We start from the raw sequence: 20,516 nt of genomic DNA, 5'->3' as shown, positions 1-20,516 counted from the left end.
GGAACACAAAACAATTTTCTAACGCGTGCGAGAAACGTTTCGTCCACTCGCATGACAACTGAAAAAAGTATGGGGAATTTCGCAGACTGCGTGTGTTTCCGGATTTCCGCGTGCATTTCGTTGTTTTAAACTGAATAAATTGGGAATACTCTGATGACTACACTCCTTTGTTTTAATGAGCAACACGTCCTTAAACGTCTGTTTTATACAGTCTGTTCACTGACTTTTTTATTAAAGAGTGTTTGTTTACAAAAGTACATCTCATAGACTTGCTAAAAACTGTGCAATGTTTTAAACCAATGTATATTGCGGCTTTTGAAAGTTCACTCATATTTTTGAACTGTACTTGCTATATACATTCTATTAAATTGCAAATCATATCTTTTGGTGAGAATGTTATGCAACATCAATAAAATGAAGCAAATGTTTTAGAGAAATTACTAAAACAACAGAGATAAACTGAAACCTAAATTAAACAGCAAAACTGTTTTCATGAGCGTTATATTGTATAAGGGCTGATCAAGCAATCTTGGATAAATGATTTAACAACAAATACACATTCTTTATATATTTAGTTTACACAGCTACATCTTGCATTTCCTTGTATGTTGTAGGACGATATCTTTATTCTCAAACAATATACAGTTCACCAGGCAAAGCTTTGTTGGTTGGAAATTATCGCAACGACTCTCTCGTGTGTTTTTCATTTTCGTATTACATGTATCGCAGTTATAATGAGACAATGAATACCTACCAAGAATATTTTTATAATGGATACAGTCCTTTACTGTGGTCATTAAGTGGTGATCAAGGAACTAAGTGGAAAAAAGGCCAAGTCACAGTTAATTTTACCATGGGTCTATCTAGGGTACGGAACTTAGACATATTTATTCAACTTTAAACTTTGTTGATTTGTTTAAGCCAGTTATTTTTTGTTTATAGTTAATCGTTGAAGCTATTTTGAGACAATACAACAACTTTGTAGCTCTCGACAATCTTACTTTTTCTCCAGGAAGCTGTGACACAATACCAAAGGTGGCCATTCCTAGAAATGCTTTTGGTAAGTATTTGTTTTGTAGGAGTGTGAAGTGTTTTGATTGGTCACTTTTGTATTGTTCTTGGAAATTTTCTAACTTTTCATTTGGTTCATAGCTAACTTACATAATGAGACAGAAAACATTGAATGCATTAAATAAATCAACTGTAAACAGTCAATTGTAAATCAATGTTTTATTTTTAATAAACCTCTTTATAGATTGTTCTATTGGTTCTTTCTTTTCGTTTCAAAGTAAGAAATGTGAAAAATGTCCCATTTTACCTATCAACCATATGCAAATCAAACTCGTTGTCTTACCTGTAATGATGGTAAAGGTACCATCAATGTTGGTGAAGTAAGTGAACGAGAACGTATAAAAGGTAATTTTTCACATTGTGACTTAAACTTCAGTGCTGGAAAATCAGTATATTATAAATTTATGTGTATTTTTATCTTTTCCTTAGTTTTTCCATCAAAACGAATAATCTCCAATGTAAAAATACCTTGTTTGCAACGGCGATATTTGATAATATACTGATATGTCACATGTTATATTGTAAAAATCCATATTTCTTACGCATCATTCCACGCTCCATTTTAGTACGAATTAATAAACTAAACGCACATAATATTTTATTCAAAATATTCGTAAAAGTTACATAGACAGTCTACTTACATTCCACAAAGGCATTTTCAACCTTCATAATGAACCATTCGCCCTATTTTTTATGGTTAAAATTACCATTATTTTTGCGTTATTAAGCTGCGCACTTAGGTAGAATGTTTTACTCTCTACCAATTTTAAAGGTTTTACAAATATATTAAGTTTAGAAGGATCTTAACTCTTGCCAGTAAAGCTGAATGTTATGAAGTAGTTTGGTAGATTTTGCTATAAATTTAGTGGACATTAAAACTATCTGTGTGTCCACGACTTCGGGGATTGGAAATCTTTCATAGCAATTTCATATTTTTCTTCTGAATTTTCATCAAACGTTGCAAAAAAAACCAAACAAGAATTGATAGTTATTTTAAAAAACAAAATCATTTGTACGTTTTAAAGTTTATGATATTTTTTATTATCATTCAAACTTTTGCATTTGAACATAAAGTTGCTTGAAAATTCGTTGTCTTGTGTGGTGTATATTTGTTTCATGTAAAGGCATTTAGGTTATTTAACAACTAAAATGGCTGTTGAGATTTTGATTTCTTTTTCATTCAGTCGAAAGATGTGATTTTCAAAAGGGACTGGGAACGACTGTATGTCCATGGCGCAACGTGGAAGGCGATGATAACTTCGACTGGGAACTAAGTACATCATACTACCCATCTGGGACTCCTCGCTATGATGCCACAGGCTCCAGTATTGGTAAGTTGACAGAGATTTATACTATTAAAGTTTTGTAACTTGAACTGCTTAAAATGCAACAGACAAAATGATGGAGAATAATTAGTAAAGTTTTGTCTTCAAAGATGAGAAAATCAGACTTTAAATGTTTGTTATCAACAATTTAGTTTTTTGTCTATGAAGTCTGACGTTATGAATATTTTGATCAGTCTAAACTAGATATACTTCATTTAAGTTATAATGAAATAAATTTACATTAAATTAAAAGACAAAAATGATGTGTTATTTTTATATTATGGTCCTTTAAAATGTTACTTTTCTCTTGTAATTTGTTTATTGAATTTATTTAAGATAAATTTTAAATCATAAATAAATAGAAGAAAACTTTCGGAAAAGATTTTACAAAATCTTAACATGAAATCATAATGTATTTTGTGGGCCATAAACAGTCTACATCTCTTCTACAAGCAATATTGTGATGGTTGATCAGGCAAACTTGACGTAATCCTTTATTAAGAAATACAAAATTTTCAGTTATTAAATATTTGGTCAACATCTACATATTACTTATTTGTTTATTGTAGGACGATATGTGTATGCTGAAGAGCGATACCGTTTACCAGGAAAAGCTTGGTTGCTGGGAAATTATAGCAACAACTCTGTCATGTGTTTTTCATTTTCGTATTACATGCATCGCAGTTATTTTGGAACATTGAATATCTACCAAGAATATTTTCACAATGGATACAATCTTTTACTGTGGTCATTAAATGGTAATCAAGGAATCAAGTGGAAAAAAGGCCAAGTCACAGTTAATTTTACCATGGGTCTATCTAGGGTACGTAACTTAGATATATTTATGCGAATTGACTAAATTTTTTCAACTTATGATTCCTAGTTTATTTATTTTCACTTTAATAGTTGATAATTGAAAGCGTTACAGATGACAGCAGCTCTACATCTCTTGACAATCTTGCTTTTGCTCCAGGAAGCTGTGACACAATACCAAAGGTGGCCATTCCTAGAAATGTTTATGGAGTATTGTTTAGTATTTATTTTGTAGGAGTGTGGAGTGTTTTTATTGGTCACTTATGTTGTTTACATGTTCATGGAATAACTTTTTGTTTTGTTCATAGTTAACTTACATAACGAGTAAAGTAAATGGTTTGAACCCGGGAGTATCGTTATATGTTTGTAAATGATGATCGTCCAGGTTAATAAAGTCCAGAGAAGGACTGTTTTTGTTGTTGTTGACTGACGTTTCGACAACCTTAGCGGTAGTCTTTTGACTCTGAAGATGACTACCGCTAAGGTTGTCGAAACGTCAGTCAACAACAACAAAAACAGTCCTTCTCAGGACTTTATTAACCTGGACGATCATCATTTACAAACATATTACATAAGGAGACAGGAAACATTGAACAAAATAAATAAATCAGCTGTAAACTGCCAATTGCCAATAAATGTTTTATTCTTAATAATCTTTTTTATATAGATTGTTCCATTGGTTCATTCTTTTCGTTTCAAAATAAGAAATGTGAAAAATGTCCCACCTCTACATATCAACCATACCCAAATCAAACTCGTTGTCTTATCTGTGATGATGGTAAAGATACCATCGATGCTGGTGCAGTAAGTGAAGGAGAATGTATAAAAGGTAATTTTTAACATCATTAGTAACATTTCATTGCTAAAATATTAATATTTATTTTTTAAAATTTTTTTTAGTTATTACTTTGTTTTTCTATTGAAAAGAATAATCTCTAACGTAAAAATACTTTGTTTGCCCTACTAGATTCAATAACATGCTGATATGTCACATGACTATGTAATAAAAGACCGTTTTTCCTTTCATGTCTTTCCACGCTTCATTCTGTGACGATAGAAATGAAAACACTGCATGTTGTTGATTTTCTTTATCAATTTTATAAAGCAGTAGTTTGAAACTTTTTATTTATGATTTTTCAATTGTTGAATATCAGAAATATTTGTGTTGATTTGAACCATGATTATCCATACATAACACGTCCAGGAAATACTTTAAACAAACTGTTAAATCAACAAAGATAAAACCAAGACTAAGTTTAACAAACTCCAAATTATACGTTGCAGTTTAATTGCATGGTAAATTTTGTTTTTAAGTCATGAGAGTTGATAAAGTAAACTTATATAATCTTTTTTTTAAAACTGGCAAAAGTTTGAAAGGTGAATTTGTTTCTTAATTTATGTAATCAAAACAAATGTTTTTTAAAAGATAAGCACTCAACTAAAAGCTGTTATTAAAGTTTATCCTGATTTTACTCAATATATAATTATACATAATTAAAATTGATTATAATAAAGAATTTTTATGATTCAGACTATTGTTATTGTTAAAATTATTTCCTTTTCACTCAGTTAAAAGATGTGATTTTCAAAAGGGATTGGAAACGACTGTATGTCCATGGCGCAACGTTGAAGGCGATGATGACTTTGAGTGGGAACTTAGTACATTATACTTACCATCAGAAGCACCGCGCTATGATGCCACAGGATCCAATGCTGGTGAGTTGGATGTGATTTATAGTAAATAACTGCTTAAATTGCACCAGACAAAATGATAGAGAATATTTAGTTTTACGTTTGAGCTTAAGGGCTTAAGGAGTGTGAACGGTGTCTAAGATGCGAAAGCAGGATTGTGTGTAGTTGGTTTTGTAGATCTTGCGGGCTTATGTCTTTAGCGATGTTTTCCTAACGGTTGGGTTTTCTTTTAAACACCTTGTATATATACATTTCTTCATATGTTGTAGGGCGATATCTTTATTCTTTATATATATAGCCTATATATATCTTACATTTCTTTATGTGTTTGTAGGGCGATATCTTTATTCTTTATATATATAGCCTATATATATCTTACATTTCTTCATTTGTTTGTAGGGCGATATCTTTATTCTTTATATATATAGTCGACATATATCTTACATTTCTTTATGTGTTTGTAGGGCGATATCTTTATTCTTTATATATATAGTCTACATATATCTTACATTTCTTCATTTGTTTGTAGGGCGATATCTTTATTCTTTATATATATAGTCGACATATATCTTACATTTCTTCATGTGTTGTAGGACGATATCTTTATTCTTTATATATATATAGTCTACATATATCTTACATTTTTTCATGTGTTGTAGGACGATATCTTTATTCCGTATCAAGATACGATTCACAAGAAAAAACTTGGTTGGCGGGAAATTATCGCAACGACTCTCTCATCTGTTTTTCATTTTCGTATTGCATGAATGGCAGTTATAATGAGATATTGAATATCTATCAAGAATATTTTCACAATGGATACAATCTTTTACTGTGGTCATTAATTGGTGATCAAGGAACTAAGTGGAAAAAAGGCCAAGTCACAGTTAATTTTACCATGGGTCTATCTAGGGTACCCAACTTAGACATACTTATTCAACTTTAAACTTTTTCAATTAATCCAAGCACTTACTTTTTGTTCATAGTTAATCGTTGAAGCTGTTTTGAGGCAATACAACAACTTTGTAGCCATCGACAATCTTGCTTTTGCTCCAGGAAGCTGTGACACAATACCAAAGGTGGCCATTCCTAGTAATGCTTTTGGTAAGTATTTGTTTTGTAGGAGTGTGAAGTGTTTTGATTGGTCACTTTTGTTGTTTTTATGTTCTTGGAAATTTTCTAACTTTTCATTTTGTTCATAGTTTACTTACATAATGAGACAGGAAACATTGAATACAATAAATAAATCAACTTTAAACTTTCAATTGTCAATGAACGTTTTATTTTCAATAATCTTCTTTTTAGATTGTTCCATCGGTTCGTTCTTTTCGTTTCAAAATAAGAAATGTGAAAAATGTCCCATATATACATATCAACCATTTCCAAATCAAACTCGTTGTCTTACCTGTAATGATGGTAAAGGTACCATCAATGTTGGTGCAATGAGTGAACGAGAATGTATAAAAGGTAATTTTTAACATCAGTAGTAACATTTCATTGCTAAAAAATTAATATTTATAAATAAATTTTTTTGTTGTTGTTTCTTTGTTTCTCTATTGAAAGGAACAAACTCCAACCTAATAAGTTGTACATACCGTGTTTGCATGGCTAGATTTGATAATGTACTGATATTTCCTATGTTAAATTGTAAAAATTTGTATTTCTTGCACGTCTTTCCACAATTCAATTTGGCACATTGAAATGAAGACACTGAATGTTGATTTTCTTTATTAATTTTATGGAGTAGTGGTTTGAAACTTTTTATTCATGATTTTTGAATTATTGAATATGAGAAATATTTATATACTAATATGCTTCGAGATATATCGCAGTTGTAAAATTTGTATCTAGAACAGAGTTACTGAGTAATCTTTTCATCAAAATACACGTATAAGTTACAAATTCAGTCTACTTCTGTTCATTAAAAAGCATTTTTAATCTTCGTTATCTACATTTTTCCATATTCTTTACAATAGCTAAAGTTACCGTTTTTATCCCTTATTTAAGTTGCGCGTCGATTTCTTTTTCATTCAGTTGAAAGCTGTGATTTTCAAAAGGGATTGGGAACGACTGTATGTCCATGGCGCAACGTGGAAGGCGATGATGACTTTGACTGGAAACTAAGTACATCACACTTACGAAATTTGTTACCCCGTTATGATGCCACAGGCTCCAGTATTGGTAAGATAGCATTGTTTTATAGCTAATAATATACATAAAAAATTTCTCAATTCTGATTGGTTAAGAGCAGTGCAATTTATCGTAAATACCAGTATGCTCCTGATGGGCTACTGAAACAAAGAAGTGGTCTAAGAGCCAATCAAAATAAAACAATTTAAAGGCGGGAAAGTTAAATTAATGTAAACAAAGCACTTACTATGGCTGGCGTAAGTTTTAAGTAAATTTTCTTTGGCGAGTTTGAAGTTCACCGTTTTAAAGATGTTTCTGGATACAAATATGAACACTGCTAAAAGTAGATACATTGTTCTAGCGATGTGTGTGGAAGCTATGGTAATGTGAAAAGTAATATCCGACGGATTTGAAAAATAAGAGTAGGTCGATCGATGGTTGAACTTGCCGGCTGAATTAATGTGCGTACGCTGAAGTTGAAAGTCAACAGAATTGAGAAATTTTTTCATGTAAATTATAAATAATTTTTATATAGCAAGCATCACTTCAGGCAAAATGGCACGCTTTCATTGGCTCGGGAACATTTTTGACGGTCCGTTATTTTCCCGTAATCGACCATTGTAATCGACCTGTACAAAAAGACATCGGTCCGGTAATTCTCCGTAAAGACCTCGAGCTCGGTTATTAAGGGCTTAATAATAAACATGAAAAAATTTCTTAATTCTGTTGATTTTTAATGTCAGCGTGCGTGCATTTCAGACGGCGAATTATAAATATCGACCGGCTCGTATTTTTTAATTCCGTAAGATACTTTCAAAAAACACTATACCTTCTACACATGCAGCCAAAACAAGGTCTCTACTTTAAGCAGTGTTTATATTTTTGGAGTGAAATATTTTGCAAATGCTGAACGGTAGACTCAATAGCAACTAATATCTACTTAAAACTTATCCCAATCATTGTAATTGCTTTTGTTTACAATAATTTCACTTTCCCGCCTTTGAAATGTTTCATTTTCTTTTGTTCTTATGACTATTTCTTTGTTTAACTAACCAATCAGGAGCACTTTTAGAAAGAAATTTGAACTGGTATTTTGTTGGGGTTTTTTTTATTTGGTATTTACTAAAAATTGTACTGTTCTAAAACAATCAGAATTGACGAAATTTTTTCATGTATAGCCATTATTACTCCAGGCAGTACTTATAAGAATTTGATGAAACGACAAAGATAAATTAAGACAAAAATAAAAAAGCAAAAATCTTTACACATATCTTACATTTCCTCGTGTGTTACAGGACGATGTCTCTATTTTGGAATAAGAACCAGCTCATCAGGAAAAGTTCGGTTGGTGGGAAGCTGTTTTGAGACCATACAACAACTTTGTACCTATCGACAATCTTGCTTTTGCTCCAGAAAGCTGTGACACAATACCAAAGGTGGCCATTTCTAGTAATGCTCTTGTAAGTATTTGTTTTGTAGGAGTGTAAAATGTTTTGATTAGTCACTTTTGTTGCTTTTATACTCTTGAAAATTTTCTAACTTTTCATTTGATTTATAGTTAACTTACATAATGAGACAGAAAACATTAAATACAATAAATAAATCAACTGTAAACTTTCAATTGTCAGTCAACGTTTTATTTACAATGACTTCGTTATAGATTTTTTCATTGGTTCATTCTTTTCGTTTGAAAGTATGTAATGTGAAAAATGTCCCATCTCTACATATCAACCACACCCGAAACAAACTCGTTGTCTTGCGTGTAATGATGGTGCAGTAAGTGAACAAGAATGTATAAAAGGTACTTTTTGACATTGTGAGTTAACATGTTTGTGGATGTAAATCGTCTAGGTTAGTAGAATCCTGAGAAGGACTGTTGGTATTGATGTAGACTGACATTTCGACAACCTTAGCAGTAGTCATCTTCAGAGTCAAGTGAAGAGTCACTCTTCAGAGTCAGAAGCTATCTTTCTCAATTTGTGCATTTTGCAAATTCGTTGCATTGCCTGTCGCAATAGTACAGTTACAGCCAAAAATGTGACAAAAATGTGACTGTATCAAAGGTCATAAATGCTTTGCCAACTACAACTTGAATATGTACACCAGCCATACAATCATCAATTTGCAATTTTAAAATATTCATGTGTTTTTATAGACTGCAATCCAGGATGCATGTACAGTTTCAACCAATCAGATTGTATTCCTTCTCCTAAAAACACGTATCAACCAATGAAAGGACAGCTTCAATGTAATCAATGTCCACATGGTACAATAACGTACACGGATGATTTTCACGTTAATATAACCTCGCCCATTCAAACAAACCCCTCTTATATAATAAACCTTTCTCTCGAAGCAAGGGTTTTATTAAACGACCTCACCTTTGTCATTATTATATCATGAATAAGAGTTGGTTATTAATTGATCTCAGAATCCGTTTATTGTCTCTTAATTCTGTTTCAGTTGTTTGTTCACACTAATGTGAAAGAGATTATGTTATCGTCTTCGTCCATTAAACGTCTGTGTCAATTTAACGTCCCCCATAAAACCGCTGAAATTTATCAAACGCCCCGGGCGTATATTAGATCATGTACGGTGTGTTTATCCTCAGCATTTCATGGATCTGTTGTTGACAACATCAACAATAAACTCGCTTTGTTTTCAGAATGTCGTCCAGGATATTATTTTAATTTGTCTGAAATGGTTTATACAAAATTTCCACGAAACTCGACGCAAAAGAACAAAGGACAGATCACATGTGAGTTGTGCCCAATAATTCGACCAATCACAGAGTAGGAAGGAACAGTTTTTCAATCTAATCGTATTCAATTAGAAGTAACAACCGGAATCGATGAATATCGTGTACTTAAAATGAAAATAATATCTTATGGACGTCACGATGAGGAATATTACAAAAAAATTTTAAGTGAGTAAGTTGTTTATAAAATTGATGAGTTTTAATACAACCTTAAATGTCATAGAGACTGGAAAAAATGAATAAGAAAGCGAAACACACTCTTCCATAGACAACAGGCGGAACTTTAGACATAGTTGTATATTTCACTTGGAATTACTTGTATGCGTTGCAATATCCTAATTGATCTTGCATGCTTGCGATATGTCTAAGTGAAAACGGTACAAATGCGGTTTACATAAATGCAGAAAGGATTGTTATTCTTCAATAGAGCATTAACTTTTCCCACTTCTTCCGCCAGAACGGATGCCCCGTCTGACCTGAACTCCAACAATTTTCTGGTCAGAGATTTTGTGTTGTTCCATGATCATGGTGTCGTCATGGTTGCATCGTGCAGTGCGATGTTTTTAGAGTTGCATATCTTTACACATTTTAGATAAGTAGTTTTGACCTCAGATGTTGGTGTTATAAAACGAATGACAGTCCCAAGATGCTTTTCTAAACATCTGTTCGACATTCTTCAACCCTACTTCAAGACATTGACCAATATTCTGCCGAACAGTCGGGTTGCTGATTTTGTTGAGCGTCTTGAGCATTTGGTTGAAATTGTGTGGACCGTCATATCTTACATGCATGACTTTATTTTATGATAAAGTCATTTTGATTTTACTTCCTTGTTTTGCTAACATGCTTTCCTTTTGTTTGTATGCGCCGCTTTAATAATACATCGCAAAAAGTAATGCGAAATATTTGAAAAAAAATGAAACCACATTTTTGGCTTTTGGTATTACAGAGGTAAATTTCTAAGGTTTATTTTAACTTATTTTAATTTTGCCAGTCATCTTTCATAAATGCGGTTCAAAAGACGGGTGGAAAGGCCTCTGTCTAAGACTTTGATTACTTATCTTGTACGAATTCAAATATGTCCACATGCTCTCCAAATACAGCCTGATATTGAACTCCCGTAATCTATACTTTTTCTGCGCTCAAGCCATTGGCGGCCCAAAAAATCACTTAAATCGTAGAAACAAACAATAACTTTCCCCATTACATCGTAAAAGACCGTGCGCCGCAAACTTTGTATTAATTGATTGTATATAATTATACGGTATAAGTGATTTTTTGCGCCGTTTATACTCGAACTCAAAGCATTTGGTGAAGCTAGCGCCATTCTTATTGAATCATCTTTTGTGAAAAACGCTAAATTTACTTATTTATTTTCACATCCTGGGCCCATAACATGTTAACTTATTAATCAACTGGATCCCAATAAAACGATGTATTTACTATTTGCCAAAACGAGGCAATAAGCATTTTTCAAAACAATGCGTTTGCAAGCGCAAGAGAAATAGAAAGATAAGATAGTTAAATGCAAATATAAGTGCTACATAAAGTCACATGACTGACACGATAGTGCATAGGGCGTACTTATTCTAGTTGACATAAATTATTTCATCAGTGTTAACAGATCACGGGCAAAGTTCCGGGAGTATTTTTGAAAACAGCTGGAGGTTATCGCTATTAAGCAATGAAAAGAGTTCACTGGGGAATTTTGAGCCTGTATTAAATATTGAATAAAGTTATTGATAAAAAGAAGTGAGGAAAAATATAGGAACCTTGTTGATGATGATAATGAGCTATATATTGAAAGATACAAGCACAAGGTTAGAATGTATTTAAAGTTGTCTTGACCATTTTGATACACAACATCATGATTGTCTAATAAATTGTATAATCCGGTTGTTGTGAATTTTTTTGCTGTAATTTGACGATGTTTTGAAGAATAAAATAGGTTTACATAAATTACAATATTTTGTCTCTGCTTGCCAAATTTTGCACTTCATACTGCACTAGTTTAAAATGAAAGCTTATATTTAATCCTTTTGGATTAAGGAAGTCAATACTGTTCGAAATGTAATCCATAATTGTACAACTGGCCTGAAAAGTTTTCGCAAGTTTCTTTATTTTAGTTTCCTGATACTTTTCATTATTCTAGTTTACTGATTTTAATATAAGTTATTGATATTGTGCATAAATTATTTACTTTTTTTTTAATTCAAACCGTATACGCTGTATTGATGCCTTCAAACATTGCTTGAGGAAATTGATGCTTCCAAACACTGCTTGAGGAAGTTGAAAAGCGGAATCAAATTCAGTGAAAGTATTTATTATTTAAAGCAGTAGCCATAAGAAATTGTATTCAAACTAATTCAAACTACAGCTATCAAACATAAGTTCACAAAATCACCGACAGTTGCATGGAAGTTAAATTTAATCCTTTAGGACTAACAAAGTTAAATCTGTTCGAAATTTAATCTATTGTTGTACAAATAGTGTGCAAAGATTTTGCAAGATTCACTATTTCAACATTCCAGTTTTATTTTATTTTACTGATGCCAGTATAAATTTTATAGATATTGTGCGTGCATATAAATTAACTTATTTCTTTGTAATTTAAACCACATGCGTTATATTGATGCCTTCAAACATTGCTTGAGGAAGTTGATGATGAAAGCCGAATCAAACTGTGTGCAGCAGCCATAAGAAATGACTTTATACTGCAGCACTCAAATATTTTGACTTTGAATTTCTGCTGCATTTTCTCGCAATATTATGATTTACTTGATTTTAATCAAATTTGCAGGTGGTTTGATTATTTCAATGTAAACAGTACAATTTCGATGAACCATTGATATTGGTAATTACAATACAATGTTTTCTCTGCTATCTTATAAAAATTTTGTGTCTAAAATTGTAGCACATTTATACGTCACATATGGTTGCATGAAAGTGAAAATCTCAAAATAAAATTTAAGATTTGAAAATTTTTTTTAGTTATAAAACCCAGTGTAACTGTTTAACGTTTCTGCATTTTTTCAAAACACTAGTTTATATTGCATGTTACGTGATTGTGCTCACAAAGCGTGCATCAAAGAAAGTCATATTACTTAGATGTCTTGCGACATCTAAAGGGTTTTTCACTGAAAACCATTTTTGCTATAGTTGAATTTCAAAACATTTTTACTGCATGTCTGTGTTGTTGTTCACACAACCAATAAATCAACACGTTTATGACATCTATTAGATTACATATATAGACTGACGTTTGTATTATTGTACTCAACATAATTATTATAGACAGTTGTGTTTTTATATAATGGGCCGTCCTGTTTATTTTTACTTTATTCTAATCACATGTTGAGAAGTCTAGAAAAGTCAATCAATGTTCGAAGGAAAATGCTTTTCATATTGCAAGCACTATAATTCAAGTGATTGAAGTCTTTTGTATTTTCTGTTCATTGTTTAAAGTGTCACTTCCACCGAAATTTTATTTTATCAATATCAAATCAGTCTATGATTTTCAGCCTCTCCGAGAAAAAATTTTCGAATATGGTCAAATCAACAGGCTTTTATGGCGTTTTGAAGTTGTGCATTTTTGGCCCATCGACGTCGTTTTTTGTAATACAAAAGAAACTGGCACTAGAAGGTATTTTGACGTCATCCAATGTAGACGGCATTCGGGCATATTTAGCTTATATTAAACATACGCGTTCTTTTACGCTGTTTTATTATAATATTCGAGGAAATTATGTCTTGCTAAGAAAGCAATGAATCGGAATCAGAATTAAGTGTTCAATTAGATAACTCTGACAAAAACTTTATTCCGGGATACGTGATAGAAAACTCGAAAGGCAATAAAACTAGATGGTCGGAAAGACACAAATTCGAATCTCATCTTTTTTAAGCCTTAGAAATATAGCGTTCTTTTTATTCGGCAATTAAACTACTAAATTGACGCTCCAAATTCTCTGGCTTAAGTGAGCCAATAAAATTTTGAAGCACTGGAACTCTCAAATACGTTCTTTTTTCTTTAAAACCCAAATCTTCCGTCTTCGCTTAGCCTCTTTCCTTTTGTAATTATAAGGCGTAGTGTGAAGACGAGAGCTAAGGCTTGATTTATTCGTACAATTGGCTGCAACGCAACTGTTTACCATTTTTCTGCTCTTACTGGTGCAAAGGTAATGCTTTTAGACTCTTATAGACTTTAGCTGTGCTTTAGCAATAGTGATTTTAAATGAAGTTATGATCTTCGCACTTTGCTGGACAATTTAAGCAATCGTCTCAGGGCCTGAAAAAATCAGGTGACTCAACGGGATTCGAACCCATGACCTCTGCGGTGCCGGTGCAGTGCTCTGACCAACTGAGCTATGAAGTCACACAGTGGTGAGCAGGTCAATATTGTTGGGCTCATGTTTTCTCGTGAACGGAATGTCGTATGAATGAAATTTCAATTACCGCACTGCATAAAAACATTAATAGTGATTTGATAGCTATTGAATAGACGACTCGTGTAACACAAGTACCTTGGATGACGTTAGAAAATTAGCTAGTTTCAGACTCCTCATTATCACGGACAGGGTTCACACGAATATACGATTTTAGAGAATTTAACGCTTTACAAAAATCAAACGATTTGACCAAATTCAAATTTTTTTTCTCAAAGAGGCATAAAAACATAAGATTTGATGTTGCTAAAAAAAACTTTTGATGGAAGGGCACTTTAACTCGTCTCATATTTTACTTCATATAAAATTGTTAATCGACACAAATAATATTTTTACTTCGTACAATATTCGACTGCAAAACAAGTTCATTTGCTTTCTGCGGTTGATTAAAATCACCAGCAGAGTATTGTAAGTCTGTATCAGTCAACAGAGTAAGTTTTAATTAATTCATATAATACTTAATTCGACTATATACAAGACAGTACAACATAGTAACTACTAAGTACAAGTTACTTGAACCCTTCGCTGGAAAGATTTAGAATTGATATTTGTCATTGTCACTAAACAATATCTTTTATTTAAAAAATTTTTATGAAGGTTTGTAATGTTTTAATTGTTTGTACTATAGAATACAAGGATATTGTACAACTATACAAGCCAATTTTTGGGCCTTCATGTTTTTAGTTAATGTTTCTCAAAATAACAACATTTTCTTAGGATTAGGGCACCGCCTCTTTGCTGATTGCAAAAAACTTCTGCTTTATCTTTGTACGCGAATAGACACTTCGCAGTGCAATTATTAGAGAGTTTACGAATTGTAGAATCCCAGGACGCCACCGTTGAAGCTATATACTGCGCACGCGCGCGTCAAGTTTAGGCACGTTGCGTGAAGGCGACGCTGTGAAAAGCTGTAGTATGACGGCGTCTTGAAAATTCAAAATGGCGGAAAAATTAACAAAGACGAAGAGGTAAATTTTACGAATTTTTTAAAGGTTGTGTGGGAAGAAATCTTTTAAACATGAGGTATTACCAGAGAATTTTATGCGGTGTAATAACTCGAATTGTCGATCCAACAGTGGAAATATAGAAGTAGATGTAGCTTAAGTCTTGCATACAAATTTATTAATTATATGATCATATAATTCCTGCAAATCAGGCGTGTTTGAGGAAATTTTCTAAACAGCAAATCGATCAACTCTAGAACAAAGTTTGTATCCTTAGTATAACTTTGTTTGGTTATGCATTTGTTGTTTAATGTTTCACTTTTGAAGTTCTTCACTTCTTCTGGAGAAAATTGTTTTACATTTCAATTTTTCCCTCCAACAGCAAGAAGCCTATGGCTTGGATAGATGAGCATAATGATCGACTCATTCGAAAAATGTATTTGCTAGACCCATGGAATTATGGAAAGGGATCACAAAAAAAAGGAAAGATCTGGGAACAGATAAGCGACTCATTAAACGACCTAGATAATCCAAAGTTTAATGTAACCCCAAAACCAGTACCTGACCATTATAACTTGCTTGAGAAACAGCAAAAGAGAAAACTAAGGAAGGCTTAAGAGAACTAAGAAAAAGCTTCTGGAATTTCCCTAAACCACAGTGAAACTGAAGTTAGATATAGAAGATATTATAGAGCGTTCAAAAACAAAGACGTAGAAGATGATTAAAAGGAAGCAGGCAAAAATGAAAAAGCTGTGTTGGAAACAACAAAAGCTGTTGAAATGAGGAATTTATCCATGGAAACATTAGCTGCTAGCCAAAAAAGAAAAGCTGAATCCAACAATGAAGGGAGAAACCTAAAAGAAAGGTATCTTGTAGTGGCAGTGAGACTATTGTATATTTGAAAGGAAAAGCTGAAGTAGATGCAGAGCTCAAAAGAGAGGAATTGAAAATTGAAAAAGCTGAAGCTGAGGAAAGGAGAATCCAGCAGTAAGCTTTGACAAATGCTCTAAATAATGCTATGGCAACCAGCAAAGACAACAAGAGCAGCTTATGCAACAAATACAAATCCAAAATGCTGCTCTTCTTACATTAATGCAAAACTTTGCTAAAAATAATAACTGATTCAACTGTTAACTTTTAAGAGTTTAAAACCAAATGTTTATTGCTTACAAAATGTTTATAAGGAATGCTTACAAATTTTTTATTAAAAGTGTCTGGTTACAATATTTTTGTTGGAATGAAGCATTGATGGAAGTTTTCATAAGTTTATGTACTGATAAATTCCTTAAGTCTTTTTTTGCATGGATATACAAATCAATTTTGATTCAGTCAGTGAATAATAGACCAGTTGAAGATAAGGATGCAAGTAAACAAAAAACGAAACAACTTATGCAAATTCTTTGGTTTTGTGCTGGTCGACAAACTAGGCGAACAGTTCCATCAATGAAACCGAAGCAGTTTTGCAAAGCACACCCTATTCTGACACACACCTCCACAATACTTTCTCAACAAATAACAATGGCTGATTGAAATTTGACAGCAATTGATGCTATTCTGTATAAATGTGATTCATTACTGTATTATTCACCATGACTAGTTGTGGGAACGATCTGCCAAATCTAGGAATCATGTCCAAGTAACGCAAAGTTATGCAAAACATCTTAGTACCATACACAAAGCCTCAACGAGATCTACTTTCAGCCTATTGTAGCACTGGATTTCGGGTGGAAGCTTTTTACATTATTAGACGGTAAATAACGTTTCTTAAAAAATGAAATTCAGTTATGCACTCTTCATCACTCAGTTTATCTAAATCAAATTCGCTGTATTTCCAATATGGCAGGTTAAGACTTTTGGCCGTATGCAAGTCGTACAAAAAAGAAACTCTTCGTCGTTAATCAAACCCTGGTTATGGCAATATAAAAGGTGTTCCCGGATTTTTCGCCAATTTGGCAGCTTTTTTGTTCAAAATTTATTCAATATACCTAGTATTTTGTTCTCAACTTGTTTAATATTTCCCTTTTTTACTATGGAAACATTTAACTTAAATTTGGCGCCAAATGGTGTCGACGTCATCAAATGCCTGTCATTCGTAAACCCAATTTTTTGTGTACGTGGACGCTGCAATACAATGGCGTTCCCGTCACGAAAACAGCAAAACGTAAACTCGATATTGAAATATAGCCAATGTTTTACATTCATAGTATGATATGTATGTGCCCTTGGATTCATTGTCATTATTTGATTGACCTTACGCACAGTACAATTTTACCATAAATCTTCCATCAGAAAGTACAATTGAGCAAGCATAATTACTTAATGATAAAATATTCACTTTAATTAACTTTAACACACAAAATTTAGAGTAAGTCAATCCACAGAATTCAATAAAAAATTGTTAGCAAAAGAAGCTACGATATTTTTCCGAACAAAGAGACAAACGCACAAAACGATATTCTTCATCATCGTTTGTATTTCCGACTATTCCCGAAGATAATTATCTCGGTTATGGTGTATGGTGTCATATCGATGCTTTTTCGATAGCATAATGTAAGCTGCGTACGGACGAAAACCTACAGGCGGAAAATAGTTTTTTACGTGGCCATATTAATATGTGCCAACTTTAGTAATGGATAGCTTAGCTGTTTTATAATTTTTCTGCTTGAATATTCGAATTTTTTCAAAATTCATTAAAATAATAAAACTCGTTCTTGGATAGAAAAAATGCTTACAATGTGTTAATGCAGGTTTGGTAACGCACGGATATGTTGAAGCAAATGTTGTGGCTGGTGCAAGAAGAAATTAAACGATCTCTAAACTATAAGTCCCATATATAAAGTAATCAAAACCTTGATGACTATAGGCATAGAAGCAGTTCAAAAAATGACGTTCAAATGAAACATATTTTTCACAATTTCCATTTCAGCAGCTCACTTACAATGATAGATTTGACATTTTTCCTGTTAGTCAGTACTACGTTATCACGAGGTATGAAATCTTAAAAAAATCTTTACCTTTTCACATTGAAAGTTTTTTTTATATCAGCAAAAATTGTATGTATTTCATAATAATATAAAAAAGTCGATGTATTTATTTGATCGAAGGTAAGACCAACTTTTACAAACTAAGCTTTTATTTTTGCACTTTTTAAATAAAGTTCCTATTCTCTTTCTAAACAAGCTCCTCTGTTAAATATATTTCATGCGACGTATGTATACAAGAAAATTTAAAAATTTCTTTAAAGCCCGGAAATTAATCTTACGTAGTAAGAACTGAGAACAGACAATTTTGGTGGCCTGGTGATTATCGTATGAATTCTTGTTACAGTGAAGACACAATTAAGTTGTAGCTAAAGGTTACACAAATTTTGTCTTACATAGCTAGTGAAAAGCAGTCTTACGAAACAGAATGAAACAAAAACTCTTTTTTCAATGTTGTATTTAAAAATAACTTCCTTGACTCCTCTCATTTTTACTTACAGCAAGTGTTGATTCTAAAGTCTGTGACTTTGAACATGGCCTGGGTACGAATTTATGTCCATGGTATAATTTTGAGGGAATTGATGATGGGAACTGGATTGTCGATAATGGCTGGATTCTCGGCCACCCCTCAACATTTGGTAAGTTCTGAAACACGAGAGCTTTTAGTTTGTGTGCAAGGAGACAAAATATCGAGTTTCAAGAAAAGAAACTGATTTCATGTTTGCAAAACTGAGCGAGTTTTTGTAAAGAGAGATTAGGATAGCTTTATAAGGGGCGTAAGATGATAAATATTGGTTGTTACTTAATGTAACTACGCTTGTAAATTGTGAGGTGCGGACGGTTCTAAGCCCAATTCGAATGTGGATGACTTAGAGTTTAGGTTTGTGAAGCAGCGTGGAGAGTAATGATGACTTTGACTGAAGACTGAGTTCACTATATAAAAGATGACGTTATAATAAGGAAGGCTTCAGTTTTGGTATGATGTCTTTTTATATAGTAGAGAGGCTTTATTGATGAATTACATGGAGATCGTTTAGTGAGATTTTGTTTTCAAAAATGACTACTCTGATTTTGAATTGAGCTGAAAATTTCTTTGAATTAAGTTGCAGATATGTCACACTAGCAAACTGCAGACAGTCAACGCTCAGATAATGCTTCTTTTAATTTCTTTAAGAATATTCTTGTTTGTTCTGTTTTTCTGTATTGTTTTTAAGTTCTTTATAGCAAGTGCCTAATATGCATGGCAACGTTTAGAGAAGAGATTGACAGTTGTGCCATTGAATGAGTCAGCGAAAGCCGCAAGATTTTTCATGCATGAATGTTTTAAAATCGGTGGGACAAAGCAGTAATTGCTATTTCTTCTCATCATGACAATGTTCTTGTCATTAAATCTCTTCTTCAACTTAGCATTAACATTTTTTGTGACCTCGTACAGGATCGATTTTGATGGAAATAAATATCGATCCAGTAGCAAAGTAGCTTCTTGAGTACTAACAAGTTGTACATTCTCAGGAATATCAACATAAATGGCCATTTGAGAACACTTAGAACTTCTCTCTTACGTTACAGGCTTTCAACTTCTTATTGAACAAAGCAATAGGACTTTGGTCATACTAATGGTAAAAATATCTGAAGAAAATTCAGGTGTCCTAGGATATATACTTAAGGCTATTACAGACGAACAAATTTTCTATGACAAAACTCTATGTTACCATTTTTTTGTGACAAATGTCCATGTGTACGTGCAGCAAATTTCTATGGCAAGTTTTTCATGTGGCATATTTTCTTTGACCGTCTGTACCCATCAACAAATTTTGTGTGACAAATGTTGTGGCTCACGATATAATAGCACAGCATATATCAAAGAGAATACGCGGGAAAATCAGCGATAATCAAAGTAAACAATCGTCGGCTGTTCAACGATTCCAATAAGTTAGAATGCCGTAGTAACCGTTTTGAACTACACAACGAAGCACAGGCTCATGGTGACATCGCTGATACAATTACTGTGTAAACGCTAAGTGTACCCACCTTTGATGTAAGAAAGATCGATACCAGGGACTTCCTCTTTGATTATGTTCAGGATCTCTTGATAGTCTTTTTTCTTTTTATTTCTGTCTTTGTAGCATTCTGATTTTAACTTCCACAAACTCTCCCTTGTTCTAAGTAACTCAAGGAGGTGACTTGTGGCTACATCAGTCCAACGCACGTTGTTGGCTGCCGCCATGTTGGCCGCTAAGACAGAGACCTTTGTGGCCACAACACTGTGTACGCAGAAAAATTCCGCTGACTTCGTTCATCACTGGCACGTCATTTGTTATATTTCCTTTGTTGGCCGTACAGACGAACAAAGTTCGTCA

General features: G+C 32.9%; 2 protein-coding genes and 1 long non-coding RNA gene across 5 annotated transcripts in view; all 3 read left to right on the top strand.

The window, feature by feature from the left end:
- The window catches only part of LOC124448550, a 325,208-nt gene that overhangs the window by 144,113 nt on the left and 160,579 nt on the right, over window positions 1–20,516 (top strand). The window lies entirely within an intron of this gene.
- Window positions 1–20,516, top strand: part of LOC124448552 (MAM and LDL-receptor class A domain-containing protein 1-like) — an 82,127-nt gene that overhangs the window by 14,550 nt on the left and 47,061 nt on the right. Inside the window, exons 3-9 of one of the 3 annotated variants that reach the window (XM_046999530.1) lie at window positions 3,877–4,038; window positions 4,779–4,925; window positions 5,561–5,814; window positions 5,888–6,005; window positions 6,207–6,368; window positions 6,936–7,082; window positions 8,327–8,638. In XM_046999530.1, coding sequence (XP_046855486.1) covers window positions 3,877–4,038; window positions 4,779–4,925; window positions 5,561–5,814; window positions 5,888–6,005; window positions 6,207–6,368; window positions 6,936–7,082; window positions 8,327–8,454 — 1,118 coding nt within the window. In that variant the 3' untranslated portion in view covers window positions 8,455–8,638. Of the gene's footprint in view, window positions 1–614; window positions 869–942; window positions 1,061–1,255; window positions 1,589–3,876; window positions 4,039–4,778; window positions 4,926–5,560; window positions 5,815–5,887; window positions 6,006–6,206; window positions 6,369–6,935; window positions 7,083–8,326; window positions 8,639–20,516 lie in introns of those variants that run through there. The other 2 variants (XM_046999532.1, XM_046999529.1) reach the window with 2 other exon arrangements.
- On the top strand, window positions 11,270–18,789 carry LOC124448560. Its single transcript, XR_006949143.1, has 3 exons — window positions 11,270–11,609; window positions 18,102–18,163; window positions 18,657–18,789. It is a non-coding gene; the product is annotated as an uncharacterized LOC124448560 (long non-coding RNA).

The sequence above is a fragment of the Xenia sp. Carnegie-2017 genome, unplaced genomic scaffold (genome assembly GCF_021976095.1).
Source record: "Xenia sp. Carnegie-2017 unplaced genomic scaffold, XeniaSp_v1 HiC_scaffold_23, whole genome shotgun sequence".
In the NCBI taxonomy this organism is placed as follows: domain Eukaryota; kingdom Metazoa; phylum Cnidaria; class Anthozoa; order Malacalcyonacea; family Xeniidae; genus Xenia; species Xenia sp. Carnegie-2017.
The sequence above is the reverse complement of the archived record's forward strand: the minus strand, read 5'-3'. Positions and strand labels throughout refer to the sequence as shown.